Source organism: Amblyomma americanum, chromosome 9, assembly GCF_052857255.1.
Source record: "Amblyomma americanum isolate KBUSLIRL-KWMA chromosome 9, ASM5285725v1, whole genome shotgun sequence".
Lineage (NCBI taxonomy): Eukaryota > Metazoa > Arthropoda > Arachnida > Ixodida > Ixodidae > Amblyomma > Amblyomma americanum.
In genome coordinates, this window is record NC_135505.1 from 107,948,597 (window position 1) to 107,973,687 (window position 25,091).

Below are 25,091 nucleotides of genomic sequence, written 5' to 3' on the forward strand. Positions count from 1 at the left end.
CCATCTAGCCCAACAAAAAGTTCTTCTAAACCAAATGGAATAGATGTTACAAAATATTTTGCTCGAGAAAAGAAACATAGCACTGTACATTATCAAGGCCGTGAAGAACTCGCCAATAAAGCAAACAAGGAAGGCATTCAGCATTCTCAGCATTCAACTTTTCTCGGCAGTTGTAGAACTGCAAAACTCTATGGCTTCTGTTTGGTATAAACACTGAAATTGAGTCAAAATTTTTAGCACAGAAGACCCAGCAGTTTGCGAGAGATGAGGATTTATATCTTTCTCCATTAGCAGTGCAGCAGCAGCTATATTAAGACAACAGTTATCAGCCCAATGAGCACCGGAACTTCCTTGGGCGTCTTTCGGGCGTCCTGAACATCCCCAGGATGTCCATGGGAGTTTTTTTAGCAGACGTCCTGAATGTCCACCCGGTGTCCATGGGAGTTTTAATGTCGATTAGGAGGAGCCACCAGTACAAGATACCACTAGCACACAGCTAGCTCTCTGGAAAAAGCTTGGACACATCCGACCCAGAAAAGCGCGGTGTTGTAAACCTCGACTGATCAAGACAGGAATCACGCAGATAGGCTCCACAATCGAATCTAAATCGAGCAGGACTTTTAAGAACCTCAGTTCCATACCTTTCTCGGTTTGTGTTTGAGACCACAAAAGCTCAGCTTATCAGAGACAAGTGATAGATGAGAAAACTTGTGAAACACGTGCACAGCAATGAACGTCTCGCACATGAGCACTGAAAGCATCATGAATATTTAAATATATCCTTAAATCCCTGTTGTTACACCTGGAAAGGTTTGAAGCCACCAACTTGTGGTGTAAGTCGTTCATGCTACATGCATTAAACCATTCAAGAATTATTTGTACTCCATGGTTGATAATATTGCTCTGCCCTATTACCAGGGTTGGAAAATACTGCCCCACAAAAAGAAAGTCCATTCAAGTCCCCTGGCAGTGCTAAAAATTAGGTTTAGAGCACAAAACTCGGGCCTTCTTACCAGCACACACAATATGAAGGGCTTTTTCGTATAATAATGCACTGCCCAAAACGCCGACCACCATTTACTACAATGCACAAGTCCATGCCCAACTGTGCTCATGAATTTTAATGGTAACCTGCATAAATCGAAATTGTAGCTTGCATAAATGGCAGAAGGTGTTTGCTGCACTTGCATTGCTCGCTACTGCATTTATTTCAGCAACCATTTTCTCTATACCGTGTGTTCATCTTAGAAGTGACTGCTGTGAACGCTAGAGCAAGAATATTTGCACACCAGCACAACTGCCATATTTACTCTCTTAATGAACGCACTTTTTCATGAAAGTTGGCATCAATTTGGGGGTGAGGGTTCACTACACAGGGAAAGAAAGTTTCAACAGATTTTTTGCAAGAATTGAAATTTCATATAAGTCCGCCCGTCTGTCCGTCCATCAATAATAAAAGCGCATGGTTGACAAGAGGGGATTCCGCATCACTCGCATTCTTGCGTAATCAGTGTTTAGAATCGTTCACTCCAAAAGGTGTTTGCAGTATCATGGCACGATCTAACCATCTTGTGACAGTCGACAGCAGTGGCAAATCGAGGTGTGACAAAGCGAACACGCTGAACAGCAGCACTAATGGTTAGATGCATGTTGTTTAAGAGAGGTAAAAAAAAAACGTAAATTCGCAATGACAAAACTGGGGGTGGGTTTATTATGCGAATAAATATGGCAATACCTTCCTCAAGTCAAAGTGATGGCAGAAATCGAATTGATGGTTAGTACAAGCATAATACAACTGCCGAGCAGTACAATGACACAAGACCCTCTTCGTGTAATCGCTACACATGTAACACTAATCATCAGAAATGTCCAATGTGAGGGCGCTCATGCATTGTAGGTGATACAGGCTGCCACAGGCTTAAATTTCTCCCTAAGGATTTCGAGTTTTTTCAGACAAGTTCACAAGCACAAGCACTGAGGCACGTCCCTCTTTTTTTGTTTAACCATGGCACAGCCAGCAGTGATACCTTCCGCCGACATTTGGTTCAGTGTTGGCATCATTAAGCATAGAGGCAGAAGTTATTGACTTTTTTTAAAAAAACGTTTTCCTTGAGATGACGCTACGATTTAAGTAGTCACAAGAGGCAGCAACTCTCTTTAGTGTCTAACATTTTGCCTTGTGAAACACCACCACAAATAAAGGGCTGTCCCAGTTTTCATGACTGCCTTACCCGTCTGAAAAGTTAAGCGTTTCCTGAGAAGGCTGCTGAGCGTCAGCCTGTAGAAGCTACCAGTAAAATATAAGAGGCTTCAAATAACCCTGGAGCCACAGCTTCCTTTGGCTGGCTAAGAACCACCGAGAGCAAGGTTTTGAGTCTAGCTGCTTTTAACAGGTGACGAAGATTTGTGTGAAAAGGCGCTGCTGTGTAAGCATACAAATGTCAGATGGCCATCTATAAACAGCTATCTTGTGGTGCGAAATCATGATCGCATGCAACACATACGATGCAGTTCCATCTGACGCAGCACGTGTGTGCCTGCACAGCTACATTTTTAGTGCATGCACACATGCATATGTGCAGTTTTGTGCACAGACAGCTGCACCTGTGATGCAGCTGCACATGCGACACAGTTGCACATGTGGCAGTGACCAAACTGCATTTAGCCTCTGGTGGAAGTGATTGAAGAGAATGTGCACAGCGCAAAAAGATGAATTTCAAAGGGAGAATGTCAGGCAAACAAGCCACTGACTTCTGATATCCCGTTTTTGTAAGTGAACAAATGAAATGAAAATGCCAATAAGACAAAGACACAGAGAAGAGATGGACAAAATGTTTGGGGAAACACGTTCTTGTTAATTCCCTACCATAAATGGATCCATACCATTTCTACCATACAGAATCTGTAAGAGATCCTAAACATTTAGCCCCACTTTCAGTGTTAGCAAAATTGTGTGCCTTCTATTTTTTTTAGATACTATGTAAGGAGATGGCATCCATTGCTGGAGCCAGCTACTCTTTCTTTCAGATGTGATAAATGCATAGTGAAAAATGATACAAGGATAGCTGTGTTGCTTTCTCTGTTTTGTTTTTTTCCATGCACTATGTCAATGTTTAGAAAGATTTCAGTCGGAATCCAGTGCTTTGCTAGTGCAAATGCCTCCTTTTGCAAGCCCATCTTTGCTACGCTGAACAGCTTCTTCAATACAGACTGCCGATGCACCCAAGTCCAGACCCTGTCAAGTTTGAAAAAAGAATAACTAAATTTTTGTGGGGCAAGAGAGTTTCCTTTTAGCTCTTTCAGGTGCTGTTTGTCACTTCATTTAAAAACACACTAATAATTTGCAAGCACTGCTTGAAATGAACAGTCCAGTCTGTACTTCGCTATACCTGTCCGTATGACCAACACAGAATGCTTTTTAAGTCTAGCAGTCAAGAAGTTATCTTTTTTAACATCTCTAATGTTTTGTGAACTGATGCAGCTGACAGTACGTAAACCAAAAAAGACCTCCGCAGCTATCTTGACGTTTAAGCCGGAACAATCATCGTTCTAGGAGTGCGCCATCAAGGTGGCAATAAGCTTGCAGAGTCAATGTGTAGAGATGGCACAATATTTCAAAAGCAAACGCAGGACTTGCAAATTACAAATAAGGCCCCAATGTAGTCAATTCATATTTTAACAGTACGCAAGCCCAGGCCAGAATTATAAGCCAAAGCGCATGACTGCCCAACGTGACTGTCGGTAGCACCATCTGTTGCAAGCTCTGACAAGCGATTATTTCCGGGCTGCCATGCTGCAAGTTGTAAGCTTAGAAGCTATTCCAAGCCATCAGAACTGCATTTCGAAGTACAGTCAGATCTCGATAATTCAAGCTTGAAGAGGACGGAAAATTTCAGTTCACAAAAACACATCAGTTGAATAAACCAGATGTTCGAATTAAGCATCTTCAAGGCAATGAGATTTTACTGTACTTATTATTGGTGTATTGTGTCGCACTGTGGGGAGCACGAAAGCTCGGAAACACTGCTTTGTGACAGATGTACCAGATGGCGCCACACTGCATACATTACCTGATAGGAGTAGCAACACAACAGTGACGGCAGTCAAGCAAGAAGCAAGTTGTGTCAGTATCCCCCAACTCCAAGCAGCAGCCAATGAAAACTCCAGTTAGTTGTGTACCGTGAACAATGAATAATGAATTTTTACTGCTTATCTGAATGAAAATCCCTCCCCCAAGTACTGTTGCACACATAGCCACAACAAAAACAGCATGACAACTGACTAACCTAGAATGAATCGCGTTGTAAACTGCAAACCTATGCACATTTTCACCCTCCAAAAGTGCCTTCCCCCCTTCCACTAACCAAACCTCCACCTTCACCAAATCCACGGACTTTCACAATTTGAGACAGGAACAACAAACAATGAGAGGAACAAAAAACGAAAAACTGACAAAAATGCCCTTCCCCCTTCGCTACTTCATGTGCGAAGCAAGAAGAATAGTCAATGCCAAAAGTTTCAACAAGGTTATCTGCCCATTGGCACTCGAAAAGATAGGATGCACGACTCCCATATTTGTGCTCCATTTTGCGGGGTGACCACATGCGAAGAGGAAACACAAAAAAAAGAGAGAAAAACACTCACTACAGCACAATACACGTTCGCAAAAGACTTCTGAAGAGGCTTTAACAAAATTCATGAGAAATGCAGAAGAAAATATCAAACAAGGATGTGACAGTCAACAGCGAGGAAGAAAAGAACAATGAACAAAAAAAAAAAACTCTGCACTGAAGAAAATGCAATATGGCTACAACGATAATCATCATGGCTAAGAAAAAAAAGAAACAGAAAACAGTCACTCATGCGATGAAAAGGGCAAGGAACTGAAATGCACAGTAAGATACAGCAGGTTCACATGAGGGCACACCACAATAACCAAACACAAGATATGGCGGTCTTGGTTCAAGTCATGCGCGGCTCACTGTGATGCTGTACACCGTTCTTCACTTGTTGGCGACCCTGTCGGCAGCCACATCAACATACAGAGTCATCTACTTCAGTGTGGAACGTCAGCCAGCTTGGGAACCTCATTGCAGGGTGCCTCAAAATTAAGTCAGCGGCTCACGCTTGACGCTCCTAGCTTCATTAATAGGCCTTCTACTAGGCCTGTCGAAGTCAGAATCGCAGCTGCAGTTTGTGGCAGTCGTCTTTGCGTACAGGCGCACAATATTCGACGGTGTTGTTGCAGAATGTAATGGGTGTGCCACATCGGCTACGCTCATTGCAAAGCAGACTTCGCCCGTGCTACCCTCTCGATGAAGACCCAACACTTTTTCGCCGACGCTTTCGTGACACACAAATGACGTCACTTCCCAGTTCCAATGGCCCTGCGCTGTCTCGGTGCAAGCAAGTAGCCCGGCCTTGTGGGTGACCCCAACCTTGCCTCTCTTCACCCTCTCCACATGGTCGCACACAGTTTCAAACACACAACACACAGGCATACACAATTCAACTACAACACGTAACAACAAACTGCTTCGGTAACGCTAACAGTCAACAAAACAAGGCTTCCGAAACTAAAAACAGTAAGTTCACCAGCAAGCCCTCCCCCAAAAACACAACAGGGCAAACCCGGTCCCATGCTCCTCGCAGGCAAGGGAAGAGCACGAAAACAACACTCAAACTGCGAGCCGACTGGCAGTTACTTGACGGACCGAGCATTGCTGCCTCGACATCGGTTTATATACACTGCTGAATGTCTGCTCATTTCACTGCCTAGTAGCTGTGCAGTGGCACAGGTCTTGCAACTAAACAACAAGAGGTGGCCCCACACATTTCTATCCTAGGGCATGTTTCCATATCCTTGCTAGGTGCTCACTCTAATGTGCGGATGCTACGTAGCTGTGTCAAGTGCCCACCCGCAAAAACTTTCTAACAAGCTGTGCTAGAAACGACTGTCGTCCTAACGGCTACCCAAGAACATTCGCTACAATCCTCGTCTAGTTTTCAACACGTAACTGCTGTGAGCTGCTGCTGACAAGTTCACAAGGAGGGGCTCTGGGAGCTTCAGATTCAAATGAATCTTGAGGAGCCCATACAAGAAATGGAAACTTCATCAGCACATTTCTCCAGCAGGCTAGTATGAATACTCAGAAATCTAGAAGACTTGCATCACCATGTCGAAAGTCAGGAATAGTACTTGCAGCAAGATACATGTCTGCTTGACAGGTCATAGTCATACTAGACATGGCTAGAAAACTGTCACCTCACCCACTACTACCAGTTGCACTGGCCAGCCAATGTACCAGCAGGCCTGCCAAAAAGGGTCAAGTTCTCTACCTTACTGAAAAAGCTCAAGTTTTCTGGTTTACAAAGAGCACCTAACAAGCCCTCAAAAATAACTGCAATCTTTGGTTACCTGTGATGTGCTGTGAATCTCAACCGTCCAGTTGTCTTTAAAAAAAGCCATGAGACCCAAATTGTTCATGCTCAGATTTCCCACAGAGATGGTGCCTCTAAGTGGATTTCAGTTAACACGTTCAATTACAAAACGTTTCTTCCTAAGTACACCGAAGCATAGCATCAACTACTGCGATGCCAAGCAAGGAAAGCACAATTTCACTGTGCAAATAGTTGCCTTTCCCTGAGAAAGCAAGGCATCTGCTATTAAACCTTCAGTACCAATCTCTATTCTTTCCTAGCAGGCATTTAAATTTCACAAGAGATGGCACTACCTCCCTTTGTGCCCGATTTTTTTCCGACCACTGTAAACAACAGCATTCAAAGCTTGAGGTAGAAAAAAGATGAATTTCCTAACCAAGTGTAATATTAAACAAAGCCTGCCTCAAACTGCTCCCTTTATGTGAAGCTTTAGCATAAAATACCTAGCTGTGTTATTCACAAATTCAATGCCATGCTCCTTAAAAGCCCTGCACATTTCTTCTCTACCTCTAAAATGCCTGGAGAACAATCATGACAAGTAAAGCCTCTGTCCAAAGTTTAGAGCTCAGGGGGTTCGCTTCCAAGTCGTGTAGCAGGTTTCCTATAGCACACATGGAAGTCTTATCCGTTAAGCGGGGTAGGGCCTAAAATCTCACCTTCAGGAAATTTTGATCACTAAGGATGCATTAAAAGCCATGCAGTGCAGTTCAGAAAACACCCTGGGCTCAAGAGTTTTGACAAAGGGGGCGGAAACCCCCTAGTTCACCAAGTTACATGTAAGCCATCAGAAAATGGTCGACCATAGTCTGGCCAATCATCTGGCAATGTCTAACCCATGACAGCACTGAAATACCAAGCTTTCCCAATCAGAATTCTGTTCTTTGCGCAGCACATTAAGGAAGCAGCATTCAACAGCTTACTGCCAAACTACTGCAAACAGTCCATTCAGCATGCAACGAATTTTCTATAGGCAGGCTACATCGTACCACTTATATCATCTCTCGCAGTTTGCAGAATTAGGTTCAGAAACATCGTCCAGCTGCTGATGCCAGATCTGCCCGTTAACCCGAAGTTGTCCGCTAAAAGTACTCTCACAAACTAGCCACATGAATGGCAAGCGGATTAAATGTGGCATGACCTCCTTCCACGCGCTCATCAAAGGGTACCCAGCAACACTTGCAGCACTTCCTGGTGTGACCTCTTTCCTATGCTTGAAGCAAACCTACCAACCGATCTGCGCAGTGTCTTGGCAAGCTTCTCACATGGGGCTGGGAGCAACTACAAGCAATCTCTAACTGGAATGCTGCGAGTTACGGCACATCCGGACCGTGTGCATCTTTTGTACCACTGCTCTGACCTCTTTCTTCGTCTGGCCGCCGCGGTAGCTGAGTGGTTATGGCGCTCGGCTGCCGGCCCGAAAGACGCGGGTTCGATCCCGGCCGCGGCGGTCAAATTTCGATGGAGGCGAAATTCTTGAGGCCCGTGTGCTGTGCGATGTCAATGCACGTAAAAGAACCCCAGGTGGCCGAAATTTCCGGAGCCCTTCACTACGGCGTCTCTCATAGCCTGAGTCGCTTTGGGACGTTAAACCCTCCTAAACCAAACCATCTTTCTTCGTCTAGATCATGAGCAAAGCAGTCGCTGACATTTGTACAGCCAAGGAACCCGCAGGTTGGGAGTCACCGACTCAGCAGCTCGGAAGCAGCAGCTCAAAGCAGTTGCCCAGGAAACACCTGCCATTGCCTACAAAGCAAACACCTCTTAGTCAGCCTCTACCCACCCCCTCCAAACTAGCACAACTTTCTACAAGCTACCACACATCCTCCCCTCTCTCTACAACTGCTTTCTACTCCAACTCTATTTCCATAGAGCACTGCGGAAGGTTAACACTAGCAGAAGCAATCGACTCGGGGCTCCTCAAAGGCAGCCCTGCACTGAGACAGTATTTCTAACAAGTGGCTCTTCGCTTCGGACCCGTGGAATTCAAAACACTACCACTATCAAGCCTCAACGAGACCACAAGGACTCACGGATTCCTAAGAAACGAGGCATCGAAGCTGGGGCACACGGTCTCCAAGCTCGTCTCGCATCCTGGGCATGCCGACGCAATCTGTGGCTACTGCAGCACAGCACGGAAGCTAAGGAACGAACGGGGCCACACGCAACCTCAACCTAGAAACACACAAAGCTCCTTTTGCCACTAAGAGGGGGAAATAGGCCCCTCCTCACCGCATCAGTGAGTGCGACTCGAGCATCTCGACAAAGAGCTTGTTCATGGGCACTGTGCCGTCCCGTCGGACACCGTTCCAGAAGCGCCGCACCACTGAGTCCAGCTGCCGGAGCAAGGGTAGGCAAAGCAGCAGCTGGCCCGAGTGGACTGCTATCGCCGACGCAGAGGCTGCTTGCTGCGCCGCTGCACCGTTCGCACTGTTGGCGGAGCTTGTCGTTGTAGAAACGGGTGTCGAGTTGGGCGAGGAGGCCGAGCCTCCGGATGAGGATGACGAGGCCGTGGAAGAGCTCCGCTGTGCGGCCACGCAGTCGTGCAGGCCCTGGAGAACAGCGTCGCGCAGCTTATGCACTGATGAGGCGTCCTCCAAGTGGATGTCTGCATTCGACATGCAAAAAAAATAAAAAATGTTTCAATACCTTAAAGGCTCCCTAAGCTCGGATGCTAGTAGCATCTAGAAGTAATCATCATCAGCCTGACTATGCCCACTGCAGGGCAAAGGCCTCTCCACTCAAATTTCAATGTTTTTTGCTTTTTTGTGTCAAGGCAGAAAGCTGGGCTAGTTGGTCATTCATCATTAATTAAAACGATTAGTGCATAAGATGGAGAAGAAGAAATTGGAAAAAGACAAGACAAACGCTAAACATCAACTGAAATTTTTACTTGGAAGTAAAAACTAAGCACACAGATACAGTTCCGTGGCACATGTCCTCACTGGATTAGAACAAAGCAAGCAGTAAAAAAGATCATTACAGTTGAACCCACACATACCCAACTCACAAAAAATCGCCTATGAATTAAAGATAAAGTAAAATCTCGTTTATCTGGATCTTGTCAACTTGGAAATTCAGTTAACTCGGACTTGCGGCACGGTCCCGACAAAACTGTGTAAGTTCAATGGCAGCAGATGCTCATTAGCTTGGAGGCATTTAGTCGTGCACCGGTTAACTCGGACAACCCCGGTGCGGGCTATCGCAACGCCCAGCTTTGAGCCGCGCTATACTAGGCAGGTCAGAGGCACAGCACCTCTTGCCGTAACCGATTATGAGGCCGGAGGGCTGAAGAAACTGAAAGCGAACAAGAAGCTGCATCAGGGGTGCGAGAATTTGGTGGTGATGATGACATTGATTGAAGATGAACTGCTGTCTGAGAGCTGTCATAACTCTCCACTCCTCTGATGCACTGACCAGCATTGGTGAGCAGCAGGGCCTTGAGGGCGAGGAACTCCTCGCGTGACACCGAGAGGGCCTCGAGCCGCTTCACCAGGTGGGCTGTGTGCAGGAAGAGCTCCTCCGCTCGGCACTCGGATGCCTGCCGCTCATCGATAAGCAGGTCCGAGGCAAACATTAGCCGCGTCGGGGGGCTCAGGTGGCACGACCTGCAAGATGAACCGCGCACAACAATCAGGGTGCGTTCTTTGATAAAGGGGCAATGCCCCTCTTGTTCCAATCAAGAGAAAGAGGCACTTTTTCTCTCAGCGTTTCATCAGACATAGAACAGTATGCTGCAGGTTGGGCTAGTTCAAACACACGACACTGTTAATGAATGGAAGACTTCACTCACAGACAAAGCACACCTAATTAAACATGCCTAGTGAAAGGTTTTCCCTCGGTGCATTTCTTAAAATATGCTTTTCTGTGTGTTTCTTCAAAACATTCCATCAAAAGCCTCTTGACGACTGTTGCTTAAAACATATCTACAGAGTTTACTTAAATAGTGCATGATCAAAAATGTGGTGAGAAGGTCACTCCTCTCAGCACAGAACAGTAACACAGTAGAACCTCGTTAATTTGAAGCCCCCCTGACCGCAAAAAATCTTTGAATTAATTGGGTATCCAATTATAAAAAATGGATGAAAAATGAGAAATAAACGTGTGAAACATGGCTGTATCAACATTGCACCTTTATTCCACCTGAAAAACGTTCACTTGAAAGTTCAAGTGAACGTTCACGCTCACTTGAAGAAGCAGTCATCGATGCATGACTGCTTGGCTCGGAAGTTAGCGGCACTGTAGGTCGCGTCCTCCAGCTGGCTGACAGTGCACAGCATTTCGCCGTTACCGCAACTGCACCCTACAAAACTGCGCACAGCATTCAGAAACTCAATGACTACAGCTAAGGCTGGTGCTAGGGCGGACTCAACATGACCTTCATTTTCTTTGGAAGGCCCATTGTCGCATATCTCCCCTTCCAAGCTGGCATAATATGTTTGTGTATCAAGTTCGGTTCTCAAATAGTTTACGAAGTTCAATCTGTTGCTCCCTCCAGCGTTTTCTTCACCGAAGTCAGTCATGCATGCGCACAATGCCTCTCCTTCACCGTCCAGTGCGCAAATGGCATCAGATACGTCATCGGAACCATCATCTTGGAACACCCAGCATGCTTGAAGCAAATCCTGATCACATCTCCCTCTACCTGCTTCCAGGTGTAGACGATTGGGCAAATGGCACCCACAAGATCCACAGAATATTGTTTGCCAATATCATAGCATAACAAGATTACTTTCAGTAAATGGCAGCGATAATTACTTTTGGCTTGCATAACAACGCCCTGGTCCATAGGCTGCAATACAGCTGTAACATTCGGTGGCAAAAAGACAAGTCACGGTGTCACACATTCTCCTCGAACAGAACTCCCGTCATTCAATTTCTGTACAGCACATCATCCTCAGGAGATAGTTGCACATTCCTGAAGCACCGAGGTTTCTACATTTTTCTAATATCAGCAGTGGGAGGTTGTGACTGCCGAGCATATTCACGCCAAACAGAACGGTTATTATCCCTTTGGGTTGTTTTTTTCATGTGACAACCGCATCCTTTGAGGGAAAATGCCTTCGTTGGTAGCATTTTATAGAATAAGGCGGCCTCATCCAAGTTGTAAACATCGTCCTCCGCGTACTGCCAAAGCAGCAGAGCCAACGTCTGTTTCTTCCAATGCTCGACAACGCATTGGTTGTTGAGCATGACAGTCTTTTCCTTGTTCTTCACTATCGTCAAAAGAGTTGATAAAGCCACCTTGTGCTTTTCTATTGTGTTCTGGAGCTCGTCCATTTTTCAGCCTCTTCAATTAGGCACACCTTCTGGCACAGAGTCAGAGTTTTCTATTTAGACATTTTCTTGACACCAACACCGTGCACTTGGTCAGGTACTAAGTAACCAGCAGAGCACAGAACACATCTGGTCGTGGCACAGAACAATCAAACGCCACGACAGCAATGCTGGACAAAGAAACAGCGGAGAGAGAACCAGAAAATTTGTGACCTAGTGCCACCTGGTTGTAGCTCTATCAGCCAAAGCTAGCCTCCAAGACTGGCGTAATGTACATCGCAGACCTCTGAGGCACCACAAAGCACCAGAAACAGAAAGTTGTGAATCAAAGTGGTGCCTGGTCGCCACTCTGGCAACTCAAACTATTAGCCTCCAAGACCGACAGCTGGCATGACACGGATCAAGGATGTGTGAAAAATCTCGGGAGGCCATGGTCAAAAACCACTCAATTTTTCAGGTAGGGGCACGCTGGCTGTTCAAATCATCCGGAAAAATTTGCACAGCAAATGCCTGGACCGCCGAAAACCTTCGAATTAGGCGGGACTCCAAACAAATCGAGTTCACATTGGCAAGGTTTTACTGTACAGATCAAATTGCAAAGAGACGAGTGTAGAGCACTCCGTGGGCATGTAGCATGTAACGTAACAGCCCATACTTAAAGGCTCCTATAAACCATATTTGTGAGGTGCACAAAAGATCCTGGGAGGATTTGTGAACGCGGTGCGTCAAAGAGCGGAGCGCTGCGCGTGCTAGCCCAGTGTTGCGCGTGCGCGTGTGAAGGTTGTGTGTGAGGCGACGGCGACAAAGAGAGTGGTGAGCACGAGGAGCGGAGAGCTGACATGTCAGAAAACCGAGGTGTAAAGGAAGGCAGCACGGCGGAGATCACGTCATTCATGCGTGGAGGTGGCAGCCGTCGGATGTTGGGTCCGTGCTGCCGCGGACCTCCCTTGGTTCACCGACGCAAGCCTCCTGCGTTCTCTGCAAGTGTGGAGGCGGCAGCCGACGTACTGAGGGTCCGTGCTGCCGTAAGGCACTCTTGGATAGCCTGCTTTAAGCAACCGGCGTTTCGTGATGCCGTCGACGGGACCTGGATACGCTTGTTCTTTCTGCTGCTGCCAAGTTCAGGCTGCTGAAGGGTGTCCACCGGTGTCTCCCTGTGTTCCTTTCCCCTCCTACCACCACCTGGCTCCCTTCCGCTGCTTTTTTCGACGTAACGCCAGCGACGTGTTGTACTACAACTACCCGCACGTGATAGCATTCCCCTTCGGAAAGCCAGGGACGCGCTACCAATTCGTGACAATTGGCATCCGCGACAGGACGAAGCCGTTTAACTTATACTGATACGCCGAGCTGCGCACGTAGGTGGCTGCTGAGCAAGAAAAGGAGCGCGCGCAGCACGTGCAGCCGAACGCAAGACTCAATGAGAGCATGAAAAGGCGCAAGGCACAAGCCGAACGCGAGCATGCAAAGTCGCTAGCAGAAGCTGAAGAGCGTAAATTGCAGCTCCAAATAATTCTCGCAGAAGCTGGTGGGGTAATCGAGAACCCACACTAGGGCCCTCAGCAGCAGTTAGCCCATACAAGTTGATCCCGCCTTTTGACGATTGCAGGGACGACTTAGATGCATACCTGAAACGTTTTGAGGGTACTGCAGAAGGGCACAGCTGGTTCAAGGAAAAATGGGCTACAGCACTCAGTATGTCTTTGACTGGGGGGTTCTCAGTGTGTTTGGTCGACTGTCTTCAACTGATTCAATGGATTACGATAAGGCAAAACTAGCCCTTCTGCAACATTTTCGGTTTACAGCAGAAGGTTATCGCGAAAAGTTTCGTGAAAGTAAGCCGCTTGAAAAACAGGCAAGCAATACGCAGCACGTTTTCTCAGTCTTTTCGATCGATAGGTCGGGATGTTGGGAAGGGCCATAACGTGCAATGATTTACCTGACTTGGTGGTGGCCGAACAGTTCATGAGGAACTGTCATGGTTGTCTGGCGATTTTTTTTCGAGAAAGAGAGTGCAAGACGCTGGACAAAACGGCTGAGGCAGCAGAGAACTTTCTAGAGGCCGAGAGGCAAAGAAACTTGTCGTCGTTCAAACAACCGTTCGAGATGGGCATTCTGAGAGAGAAGGGTGTACCATCGAGTCGACAGTCGGGAAGGTGCCTCATTTGTAACCGACTGGGACATAAGGCTGCCGACTGTTGCTCTAAGCCAAAACAGTTTATTGCGTTTATTGTCGGAAAACAGGCCATGATGTAAGTTCCTGCTTGAGAAAGCATGAAAACCAGAAGCAATCGTCCTGTTTTGTTCAGCCAGAGTGTGTTGCGCCAGAAACGGTGTCCACAACAGCAGATAGGCTTGAACCAGCTGAGGATAAGGTGGCGGTCGGACTTGTCCGGAAAAGCCTGCAAACGCCCAACACATGCCTGTACTAGAAGGAGAGCTCCGAGGCCTACCCGTACGTGTTCTACGGGACACAGGGAGCAATACGGTGGTTGTGCGGAGGGCCCTAGTTCCTGACTCAGCCCTCACTGGCTCGACATCTACGGTGTTCCTTGTTGATGGCAGTAGTCTGGAAGTTCCTGAGGCAGAAGTCTATATCACTTCCCCTTATTTCACTGGCACGGCCCTGGTAAAGTGCATGGAGACACCTTTGTACGATGTCATAATTGGAAATATACCAGAGGCCCGTGAGCCGTCAAATCAAGATATTAAGTGGAAGAAATCGGAGGGCGTTCCTAAATTATGTTCTGGCATAGTCAATGATGATGTTGCGAGTGAAAATGGAGAGGGTGAGAGCCCAAAAGCGGTGTTCACTGGAAAGGAAGTTTCTGGACGAAGGAAGACTGCTTTAGCCGTTGGTCCCATTAGGTTCACCAAGGAAATGCTAGAAACAGAGCAAAGAGACGATGAGTCAATGAAGGCGTGTTAGGTGAAAGTAGGAAAGGTGTTCCATGCCAAGCACGGCACATCGCACTCGTATTCTGTTGAAAAGAGTTTGCTGTACCGCCTTTATCATCTCGCCTTTGGCAGAGAGGTTCAACAGATAGTACTTCACAAGTCTTGCCAATCACAGGTGTTAAGGCTTGCCCACGATAGCCCATTGCCGGGCATCAGGGCATTAAGAAGACTACAGATCGAGTTCTGGAAGAATTCTACTGGCCGGGTGTGCAAGAGGAGATTTAGAGGTATGTCAGGTCATGCGACAGCTGCCAAAGGATGTGCCCGAAAGGCAAAGTAGGGAAAGCTCCGTTGGGACGCATGCCTCTTATCGACACTCCATTTGATCGGGTCGCTGTCGATATTGTCGGTCCGCTGTCGCCCACATCGGTGAAAGGGAATAGATATATTCTCGCTCGTCGATTTTGCCACGCGGTATCCCGACGCCGTGGCTCTGCCAAAGATAGATTCAGCAATCGCGGCAGAAGGTTTGGTGGAGATGTTCTCACGGATAGGTTTTCCTAGAGGGATCCTTTGTGACCAGAGCTCCTGTTTCACTTCCGAAATGATGAGAGAGCTCAATGACCTCTTGGCTGTGAAACATCTCAGCACGATCCCTTACCATCCCATGTGCAATGGGATGGTGGAGAAATCTAATGGCACACTCAAGCAGATGCTGCGGAAGCTCAGTCAGGAGCAGCCCAAAACATGGGATCATTATATCTCTCCGCTTCTGTTTGCATACAGAGAGGTGCCGCAGGCGAGTCTGGGGTGTTCTCCATTTGCGTTGATATTTGGACGTCACGTGCGAGGTTCTCAGAGGGCTCTGGACCAGGAAAGAGCTGGGAGAAGACACGAAGACGACCTATGGTTACGTTCTCGATCTAAGAGAACGTCTCGAGCAAACTGTGAGAGCGGCACATCAAAATTTGTTGCGTGCCTAACAGTCTCACAAGAAATACTATGATAGGAACAGCAAGAAGAGGCATTTAAAGGTTGGAGATCGTGCCCTCGTTTTGCCGAGCAGCCACAATAAACTGCTAATGCAGTGGAAAGGTCCATTTGTGGTTTGTGAAAAAAAAGAATGACGTGGATTATTGGAACGGCTTCGGCCACACTAAGAAGCTATTCCACATCAATATGCTGAAAAGATACGAGGAGCGTGCGTCCCAAGAGATCGTGCAGGCGTCATCTTTCATTGAAATCGAAGAAGGTGACTCAGAAGAACAACTGCCTACTCTTAGCACGGACCACGATAAAGGAATTGAAGCCGTGCAGATCTCCACCTAGCTCCATGACGACAAACAACAGGAGATTCGGATCTTGCTTGACATATATGCAGACATCTTTTCCGAGATTCTCGGGAAGACTAATGTAGTGGAGTGTCAACTCAGGCTCTCGACTACTGAAGTCGTGAATACCCAGTAATACCCGTTGCCTTTTGCCATGAAGGACGTGGTCGAAAAGGAGATAGACGGGATGATGAAATTAGGGGTCGCTGAGCGTTCCAAGTCTCCATACAACTCCCCTCTCGTTCTGATTAAAAAGAAAGACAACACCTATCGGACTTGCACTGACTTTCGACTCATCAATATGTTCTTGTGTCTGATACAGAGCCGATTCCAAGAACAGACGCAATATTTACTGAGGTTGGAAACAAGGTGTAGTTTTCGAAATTTGACCTGGCTAAAGGCTACTGGCAGGTACCCTTAGAGGAAGCATCAAGATCAAAAACAGCATTCTCTACCCAATCCGGTCACTATCAGTTCGTCTAGATGCCCTTTGGCATTAAGACAGAATCGGCTATCTTTACATGCCTGATGCGGATTCTATTACAAGGCATAGACAATGTCGTTCATTACATCGACGATGTTCTCGTAGCAACTTCTACCTGGGAAGAACATCTTTAAACTTTAAACAGGCTATTTACCAAAGTTTACGAGGCTGGCCTCACGATCAAGCCACAGAATAGTGAAATCGGAGCCACTAACATCTCCTTTCTTGGACACCAGCTTGGAGAAAGGACCATCCGACCGTTGGAAACGGTGATGGAAAGGCTTGTCAACGTACCGCTTCCAAAAACGAAGAAGCAAGTGCGTTCCTTTTTGGGGCTTGCCGGATACTATCGCGATTTCATCCCTGGCTATGCCGACAAAGTCCAACTGCTCCTGGAGTTAACACGCAAAAATGAATGCAACCTTGTCTCTTGGACACCACAGCAGCGGCAAGCCGCTTTTGACGAGCTCAAGAACACGTTAACTTCCAGGCCCGTATTAAGCTCGTTAGGACTGATGCTTGGGCGAGATGTGTGAACGAGCGCCTAAGAGAACATAATAACACTGTTTATAATACTGTTAAAGGGCACCTCGGCATCCACTGCCGAGACTGCGAAAGCAAAACGTGCCAACCAGTCTTCCAACAAACAAAAGTGTTAAGTAGACACCCCAATACGCTGACTCGAGAAATCATTGAAGCTGCTGAAATCGCCCGGCTAAATGACGCATGTATCAGTAGTCCCTCCTTATCTTTGTCAAAGAAAGAATTAGAATTTCTATCTGCAAGGAAGTAATGCTGCTGTATCTGTTTGGTATTTTTTGTGTGCGTGGACAAGTGTGTATCACTCCTATGTGTTCTTTTTGTTGCTTAGAGCCTGATGTATTTATTACCACGTTCCGAGCAATAAATCTTTAGTTGAAAGTCAGCGCTTGTCTTTATGTATCATCCTGTGGTCCTTGTCTTTTCGCGCTGTTCTTCTTGAACCGTATTAAGCGCTCCAATTCTCAGTAAGAAGTTCGTGCTTCGCACAGATGCTTCCGAGGTCAGCAGAGGCACCGTTCACCTGCAGGAGCATGATGGAATACTTAACCCGGTGTCATATGCGAGTTGACAGTTGTTACCTCGTGAATCTTGCTACTCAGCGATTGAACACAAGTGTTTGGCGATAGTCTGGGCTGTTGAGAAATTCCACATATTCCTGTACGGGACATTCTTCATCATTCGGACTGACCACCAACCCTTGCAATATTTAACAAAGGCAAAGCATTTGAACAGCAGGGTACTGCGTTGGAGCCTAGCATCACAAGAGTATACCTTTCATGTAGAGTACATCAAGGGCTCCGAAAACGTAGGCGTCAATTGCATGAGTTGTTTGCACATTGCCGGAGGGTAATGCCCAATGTACAGTGCTGCTATCCGGTGTGTTTCCTATGGTTACCTGTGCAGATGTAGTCTAGGAGTGTCTAAAAGTTGTCTATTTCTAGTCGTTTTCCGGTTATGAGTTGTTCAGTGTGTAAATTTTCATTTTTATGATGCAGGCGGGTTTAAAGTTTGTGTCTGAGGTTTTGTGTGGTTTTTATTTTCCCTTTCTCTAGATGTATAAGGCTTGACGCCCTGTTCCCTCTGTGCGCGTTTCCATGTGCCTCCATGTGTCCCTGTGTAAAGTGCCTTCGGTGATGACTTCGGCAGCATTTATCTTGTCTGTTTACCACATGAACATAAGTGTTGTGTGCACCATCGGCAGTTTTTTCTATGTGAAAAAAACTTTTTCGAAGGAGAACATGTGAGGTGTACAAAAGATCCTCGGAGGATTTGTGAACGCGGTGCGCCGACAGTGGTGGTCGGACAGAGAAGCGCTGCGTGCCAGCCCAGCGTTGCGTGTATGCGCGTGCGAAGGGTGTGTGCGAGGCGAAGGGGACAAAAAGCGTGGCGAGCACGAGGACCAGAGAGCTGAGGTGTCAGAAAACCGAGGTGTGAAGGGAGACAGCGCAGCGATCGGGTCATTCAAGCGTGGAGGTGGCAGCCGTCTGACATTGGGTCCGTGCTGCCGTGGGCCTCCCTTGGATCACTGACGCAAGCCTCCTGCATTCTCTGCAAGTGTGGAGGTGGTAGCCGATGGACTGAGGGTCCGTGCTGCCGTAAGGCACTCTTGGACAGCCTGCTTTAACCCTCCAGTGTTTCGTGACGCCGTTGACGGGACCTGGATATGTTTCCTGCTGCGCCTAGTTCTTCGGGCTCTTGACGGGAGACCATCGGCGTCTCCCTTTGTGTCTCTCCGCTCCTACTATCGCCTGGCTCCCTTCTGCCGCTTCCTTCGACGATCCCACTGCATCAGCCCGCGTTCGCTTTGTCTTCAAGGTATCCCCGCTTTACATGGGACACTCCATATCTGGTGAACTCTTTCCTTTATTCTGTAGTGTTGCAGGCATGTTGAGTGTGTGTTTTTCTTGGTGTTTTCCTTTCTTTTTGGCTCTTTTCCTTTAATTTGCAAATTTGTTAGATCTCTTTGTTCTCTTCTTTTGTTCGAACCTGCAAGCGATAGCGTTCCCCTTCGGAAAGTCGGGGATGCGCTACCAATTCGCGACAATATTACACCAGTTCAGTCAATTGTCATCAAACCTTCAACACCCGACAACATACTTTCCATGCTGTACCAAAAATTAGTATGCAAGCTCTGAAGCCACCTTTTATGTGAGACTGCACCACGTGATGGGTCAGTGACATTTAAAGACATGAAAAAAACACCCACACAAAAGGCGTTCATGAACGCCCCCAGACAACTCAATGAAGGGGTGCTTCTTAAACACAAAACACACTCGCAAATAAAGGGTTGTTTCAAACGTGTTCCTGAGATATGTTCTTTAACCACATTAAGGATAAGGTGCTGTGGATTTCCTCACCTGTAGGCCAATGCGAGGGAGAGGATCTCGGCCCAGGTGGTCTGTAGAAGGCGCATCTGGTCGTTGAGCGTCAGGTCAGTGAAGCCTAGTTTCCCGCAAAAGGTACAGAAAATTAAATGGAATCCTTCTTAGCAACACAGGGTCTTAAGAGAGGCTAAGAAAGTGAAGCAGTCTTTAAATGAAGGAACTGGATCTTGCTACCACGGAGCTCTTTGAACTCGCAAACATTCAGACAAAGTAGCATGGCAGCTGTCGAGGGTGACACAATCTTTATTTAAAATCGGTGATGATGCTGAACAACAGATAGCGAAAGCGGCTTTACACGTTTGTCAGTAACATGGAAAAAGCGCACACTAATAGCCGCATGTTTACTTTCAGTGCATGTCTTGCTCTCAAACAGAAACAAAGAAAAACATAAAACAGCATTTGTTACTTTTCAGCAAAAGTCACCTGAAAACACCTAATGGGCAATTATTTGTATTGTTATTTGCCACCCACCGGGTATCTGCTTGGCCCAGGAGATGGTGGCCACCAGCTCCCGGTCGACCAGCTCACTCAGGACGCTGACCGTCTTGTAGTGGGTGTCCAGTGGCGGCGACGACGACCCATTGGTGATCGCTAGCAGCGGCTCCGGCTCACAGTGTACCAGTGCCGAGATTATCACATTGTCTGCAGTAGTTGTTAGAGCGGAGAGACAACAGCGCCATCAGCCACAGGACGCTGAAGTTGCAAAAGATAACCGAGGAAGTGGAAGAAGCCCAACACACATCCTAATGACTCGAACAGGCCACAGCATTTCACGACTTCTGCCAACAATTTAGAGCTGTTTAAACCAATAAGTCTATATTCTGAGGTGTTAAGAAAGCTTCACAGTGGTCGCTACAACTGTCACTGCACTGCGAGAATGCTTAGAAAAAGGTTAGTTCACAGGAATCACTGTTACACTAAGCTAACTGCACATTTCATCCCCTCCACTTCCACTTTGCTGCTATGTGCATGCATCCATTGGAAAGGTACAAGTGCTGCCACCAGTATCTTGCCTTTAAGCCTGTTAATTACTACTTTGAGGAGAAAAAACCAGCAGACGGTTTAGCATGGCTAAGTGCAGACTATCGTGCAATAGCACTAGTTACAGTGGGCACTTAAGGTCCTTACGTGCTGAAGAGATTTGACCTAAAGGCCTTTAGCATAAACGCCTTCTACCTGAAGCTTACCGGGAATGCATTTACCATGAAGGCATTCATCGTAAAGGCCTTAGATCTAAAGGCATTCGATCCAAAGGCATTTAGCCTTAAGGCCTTCACCCAGGTGCACCCTTCACACTTGGCAGGTTGCCCACAAGCCGATGGGCAGGTGGGCTACCTGCCACAAAGTACACTTCAGGGATGTACGTAAGTACGGCTGCAACCGGAAAATGCACCTAACACTTGTGCCATCGCACTAAAAATTTGCACGATTAGTTACCAGTGCGTAAACATAGATTCAGTGATAGCTGTTTGCTGTGCTGAACATAATTTGTTCACTGTTTTTAATGCGAAAGCATTATATGGCTCACTTTCAAGGTGATGTTCGCAAAACATGTCCACAGAAAATTTGTCTGCTAAAAATGGCGCCACGTGACGTCACGAGTGGACGTCGTGCAGTCACAGGATAGGTATTATACGTCGTGAGGGGAAACTTGAGTGGTGTAATATGTCGTAATGAATATGATGCCGTCAAATCATTAATTAATGCTGATCAACATCAATAAATAACACTAACCTGTGTAATTAGTGTTAATTAATACAATTAGGTAACAAAGGCTAATCAGTGACGGCATATCAGCATGGCATGAAATGTGATGTCATACCAAGTCGCGTGACAGATGATTGCAAAGAGTTCAGGCCACGTAACTATATACTATATGCCCTAATCCATACTCGTAACCTATGAAGGAGTACACTGTATTTACACAACTGTAAGTCGAATCGAATGCAAGTCGACCCCCTCCAAATCGCATTTCCGAAAAATAAAAAAAAACTTCCGAGGTTGTTTAAGATTGGCCTTGAATAGTTGAACGTGACAGCCTTATCCAGCGGCCGCCGTTAATCGCTAGCCGCTATCGGCTGCCGCGCGCGGGCGTGCCCGTGGGCACATTCCAAAACGAAAATGTATTAGTCACTGGACTACTTATCCACACTTGCGCCATCGACCTCACTATAGCGCTGCCGTCGTGATCGCTACTGCGTCCCACAGCACGTTGTTCTAACATCGTCGTCCAGCGAAATCCCGCACTTCGCAAACAGCCACATCACGACATCGCGTGAAACAGCTGAAAATTTTCCTCGCTGCAGCTGCCACACCTGTATCACCCGCTGCGAACGTCGAACTTGTGGCCCGGCGCATAGCTGTTCGTATCTTCGGCGTAAAAATGGCAGCCATCTTGAACACAGCCGTGCATGAGTGCCAGTCGCTTGCCGGACCTGAAGCACAAATGACGACTGACGAGGCACTACATTAAGAACTTGTGAAACAAGGCCGGCAGTAGTGAAATGCGTCAGAGCAAAATAGAAACTACGCGTGAATGGCTTCAGCTCTTCTGTCGGCTACCAACAATCCCCGGCACCGCTGCCGTTCCGAGCGGGGATGCAGCCTCAATTGGAACAGCGGCCCTTCTATCAACTATCAACACTCCCTTGAGCAGCGAGCACGCATTTGAAAGTAAAAAGAAAACTTGTTGGACGCTTGAGCTTCCCGTAGAACACGATTGTGTTATCAGGCAGCCGCCACTTATCAGCAACCGCAGTCAGCAGCCACGTGTGGGGTGCCAGTTTGCTGCTTATCGATAGCTGCCATCGGCTGCCGCACCAGCGCGCGGGGAGGTCAAGCCAGTTCTGCACGTTGACATAGCAGCTGCTCAAGGCCAGCACCAAGAGTGATGCGACGACGGAGCCATGCAGCAAAAATGCAACCACGCTGTGTGTAGCATGCCTGATATCCCGTTAGTCCCCCCCCCCCCCCCCCCACTTCGGATTTTCAAATTTTGAAAAGTAGCGTATTTATTTGAATCTAGGCGATAGTGTTCTTCAAATAATCATATTCCAAACTCTAGGGTCGGCTTAGATTCGTGAATTTTAAAAAACACGTCAGCTTTTCATTGAAACTGCTAAATATGGTGCATAGCTAGCACCATCTAGAAAAGTCAGTATCGCAACCGCTAATAGCCGTGCCAGTAGCCAACCATACACAAGCGAGGTCGCCATTTTGACCTCTGTCGTGTCGGCCGTATCGGTGTGCGGCGTGGTGTTATCACGATGGCACCAAGCAGGAGATGCCACTACAGTGCCGCTTTCAAGCGAAAAGTTGTGACAGCCGCAGAGGCATCGTCGAACCTTCAAACCGGGCGAGACTTCGGCGTCGACGAGAAAAACATCCGTCGTTGAAGCAGTCAACGACAGCAGCTTATTGCGTGCGCCGCAACGAGGATGGAATTTAGCAGACCAAAGAAAGGCCGTCACCACGAAGTGGAGACAGTTTTGGCTGACTTTGTTCGGACGCAGAGAGCAGCTGCCCTTCCAGACAACAAAAGTGCTCCAAGCGAAAGCTAGGGAACTTTCGAGGGAGCGAGGCCTAACGCCAAAGAATTTCAAAGCCAGCCGGGGCTGGCTTCAGAAATTCATGAAGCGCTTCGGCTTCAGCCTCCGACGTTGCACTTCAATCACCCAGAAGCTGCCAAGCGATTTCGAAGAAAAGCTGATAGTTTTTCAGCGCTATGTGCTGCGAAAGAGAGAAGTGGAAGGCTACAACCTTGGGCAAATCGGCAATGCCGACCAGAAGACTGTATTTTGATATGCCAGTGGCATACACCGTGAATGAAAAGGATGCTAAGACGGTGAAGGTGCGCTCTGCGGGCTACGAGAAGCAGTGCCACTGCGATGCTGTGCTGCACAGCCAATGGACATAAACTCCCTCCTTATACGATATTTATACTTGCCACTGTAGATGAAGTAGAAGCGCCTGCATTTGTAGGGAAAGAAGATGGTTCTCTCTTGCACGCACACTCGGACCACTTAGGAGCCGCCGCAGACCACTTAGGAATGTGTCTTCTCCGGAGCTTTTCCTTCGAATTGCTCGTAACATTTGGTGGAGCAGTGCTGGGTACGCTTCCGGAGTACCGCACTCCGCACAGCATCACTACGGACCTCACACCTATCCACCAGTGACCCAGCCGCCGTATCCACGGAGTCGCCTGAATTTGGGCCCCTTCCCCTACGCACAAGAATGATTTAGCTTCAGCCACTGAGTCCAACCGACATGGCCACTGACACCAGGTCCCCGGCGCCGACCCAGCCTAGCTCATTGAGTCCAACTGCCATGGCCACTGACACCCGGCCCCTGACGCCGATCCTTTGCCACCCACCGCGAACACTGCCATCTTTTCACGGTGACGTGTTCGAAGACGCTGAGGATTGGCTGGAGATTTTCGAGCAGGTCGCCCGCTACAACGGCTGGAGCGACGAGCGCAAGCTCCACAATGTATATTTTGTTCTGGAAGAGTCTGCCCGGACATGGTTTGAAAACAATGAGACTACCTTTCCCACCTGGGAGACGTTCTGCCGGAATCTACTGGCTACATTCCCCAATGCCGACTGCTGGGAGAAGGCCGAAGCTGCGCTGCACTCCCGAAATCAGTGCACGAACGAAAGTGTGCACATGTACATCGAGGACATGGCCCGTCTATTCAAGCGTGCCGACCCCAACATGACGGAGGAGAAAAAGCTTCGCAATCTCATGCGAAGGGTTAAGCAAGAGCTCTTCGCAGGCCTCGTACGCAGCCCACCCTGCACTGTAGCGGAATTTCTCACCGAGGCGACAACCATGGAGACGACACTCCAACAACGGGCCCGCCAGTACAATCGGGACATCAACAGCATTGTGCCTGAAACCTTTTCGTCGTGCCTCGGCGGCAGTGCAGACACCTTGCACGAACTGATTCGGTCAGTTGTCTAGGAGGAACTCCAACGATTCTGTCTGCCACAGGTTGCGCCTGCACCGCTGGCAGCGCTGACAGAAGTCATCAGGGACGAAGTGCGGCAGGTTGCGCAGGCACCTCCTGTTCCCGAAGCGCCGCCCCAGTTCGATCCCAGACCCACATACGTATCCGTTGTACGTCGCACGGCTGGCTATGGTACCGCTGCTCCGACGCCTGCCATGACCAGCATCGGCACATGTCACGCAACCACACCTGGCTACGGTATCACCTCGACGTCTCCCGTCAGTAGCCCCATATTATGCAACAGAACCTGCTACAGTTGAGCCACGTCCTCAGAAGTCAGATTTGTGGTGTACACCGGACCGTACTGTGGAGAGCCCGGTCATCTCTACCAAGCTGTCCGTACCGCCAAGTGGGTCTTCGCGGTTTCCGTCCCGACGCACCTTGTCCTCAGAGCGGCGAACGACCGCAAGAGATTGCGGAGCATCTCTGGACACACCAGAACCATGTTTACTCTGCAAGGCGTGAGTCCCGCACGCCTTTACCTCTCCACTATCGTGATTCCAGCCCGAGCCGCCAGAGTAGCTCTGCTGGCCGTCGCTCGCGCAGTCCGTGTCGGGAAAACTAACACCAGCGACCTCTGTAGGCAAGTCCTCTGACACCGAGACGTGTCAAGATCCTGCATCGCGAAACCATCGAGCCGACGATACCTGGACAGAGAGCGGCAGCAACAGTACCCAATATGCTGCATCCGATTTGCGGGTGACAATTGATGGCACTGAGATTACCGC

At 47.9% G+C, this 25,091-nt stretch overlaps 1 protein-coding gene across 1 annotated transcript in view; it reads right to left on the reverse strand.

The window, feature by feature from the left end:
- The window catches only part of LOC144104012 (steroid hormone receptor ERR1-like), a 121,454-nt gene that overhangs the window by 4,558 nt on the left and 91,805 nt on the right, over positions 1-25,091 (reverse strand). The window contains exons 6-9 of the mRNA XM_077636793.1: positions 19,827-19,997; positions 19,329-19,413; positions 9,856-10,046; positions 32-9,046 (exon numbers count right to left, since the gene is read on the reverse strand). Of these exons, the coding sequence (XP_077492919.1) occupies positions 8,667-9,046; positions 9,856-10,046; positions 19,329-19,413; positions 19,827-19,997 (827 nt within the window). The 3' untranslated portion in view covers positions 32-8,666. The remainder of the gene's footprint in view (positions 1-31; positions 9,047-9,855; positions 10,047-19,328; positions 19,414-19,826; positions 19,998-25,091) is intronic.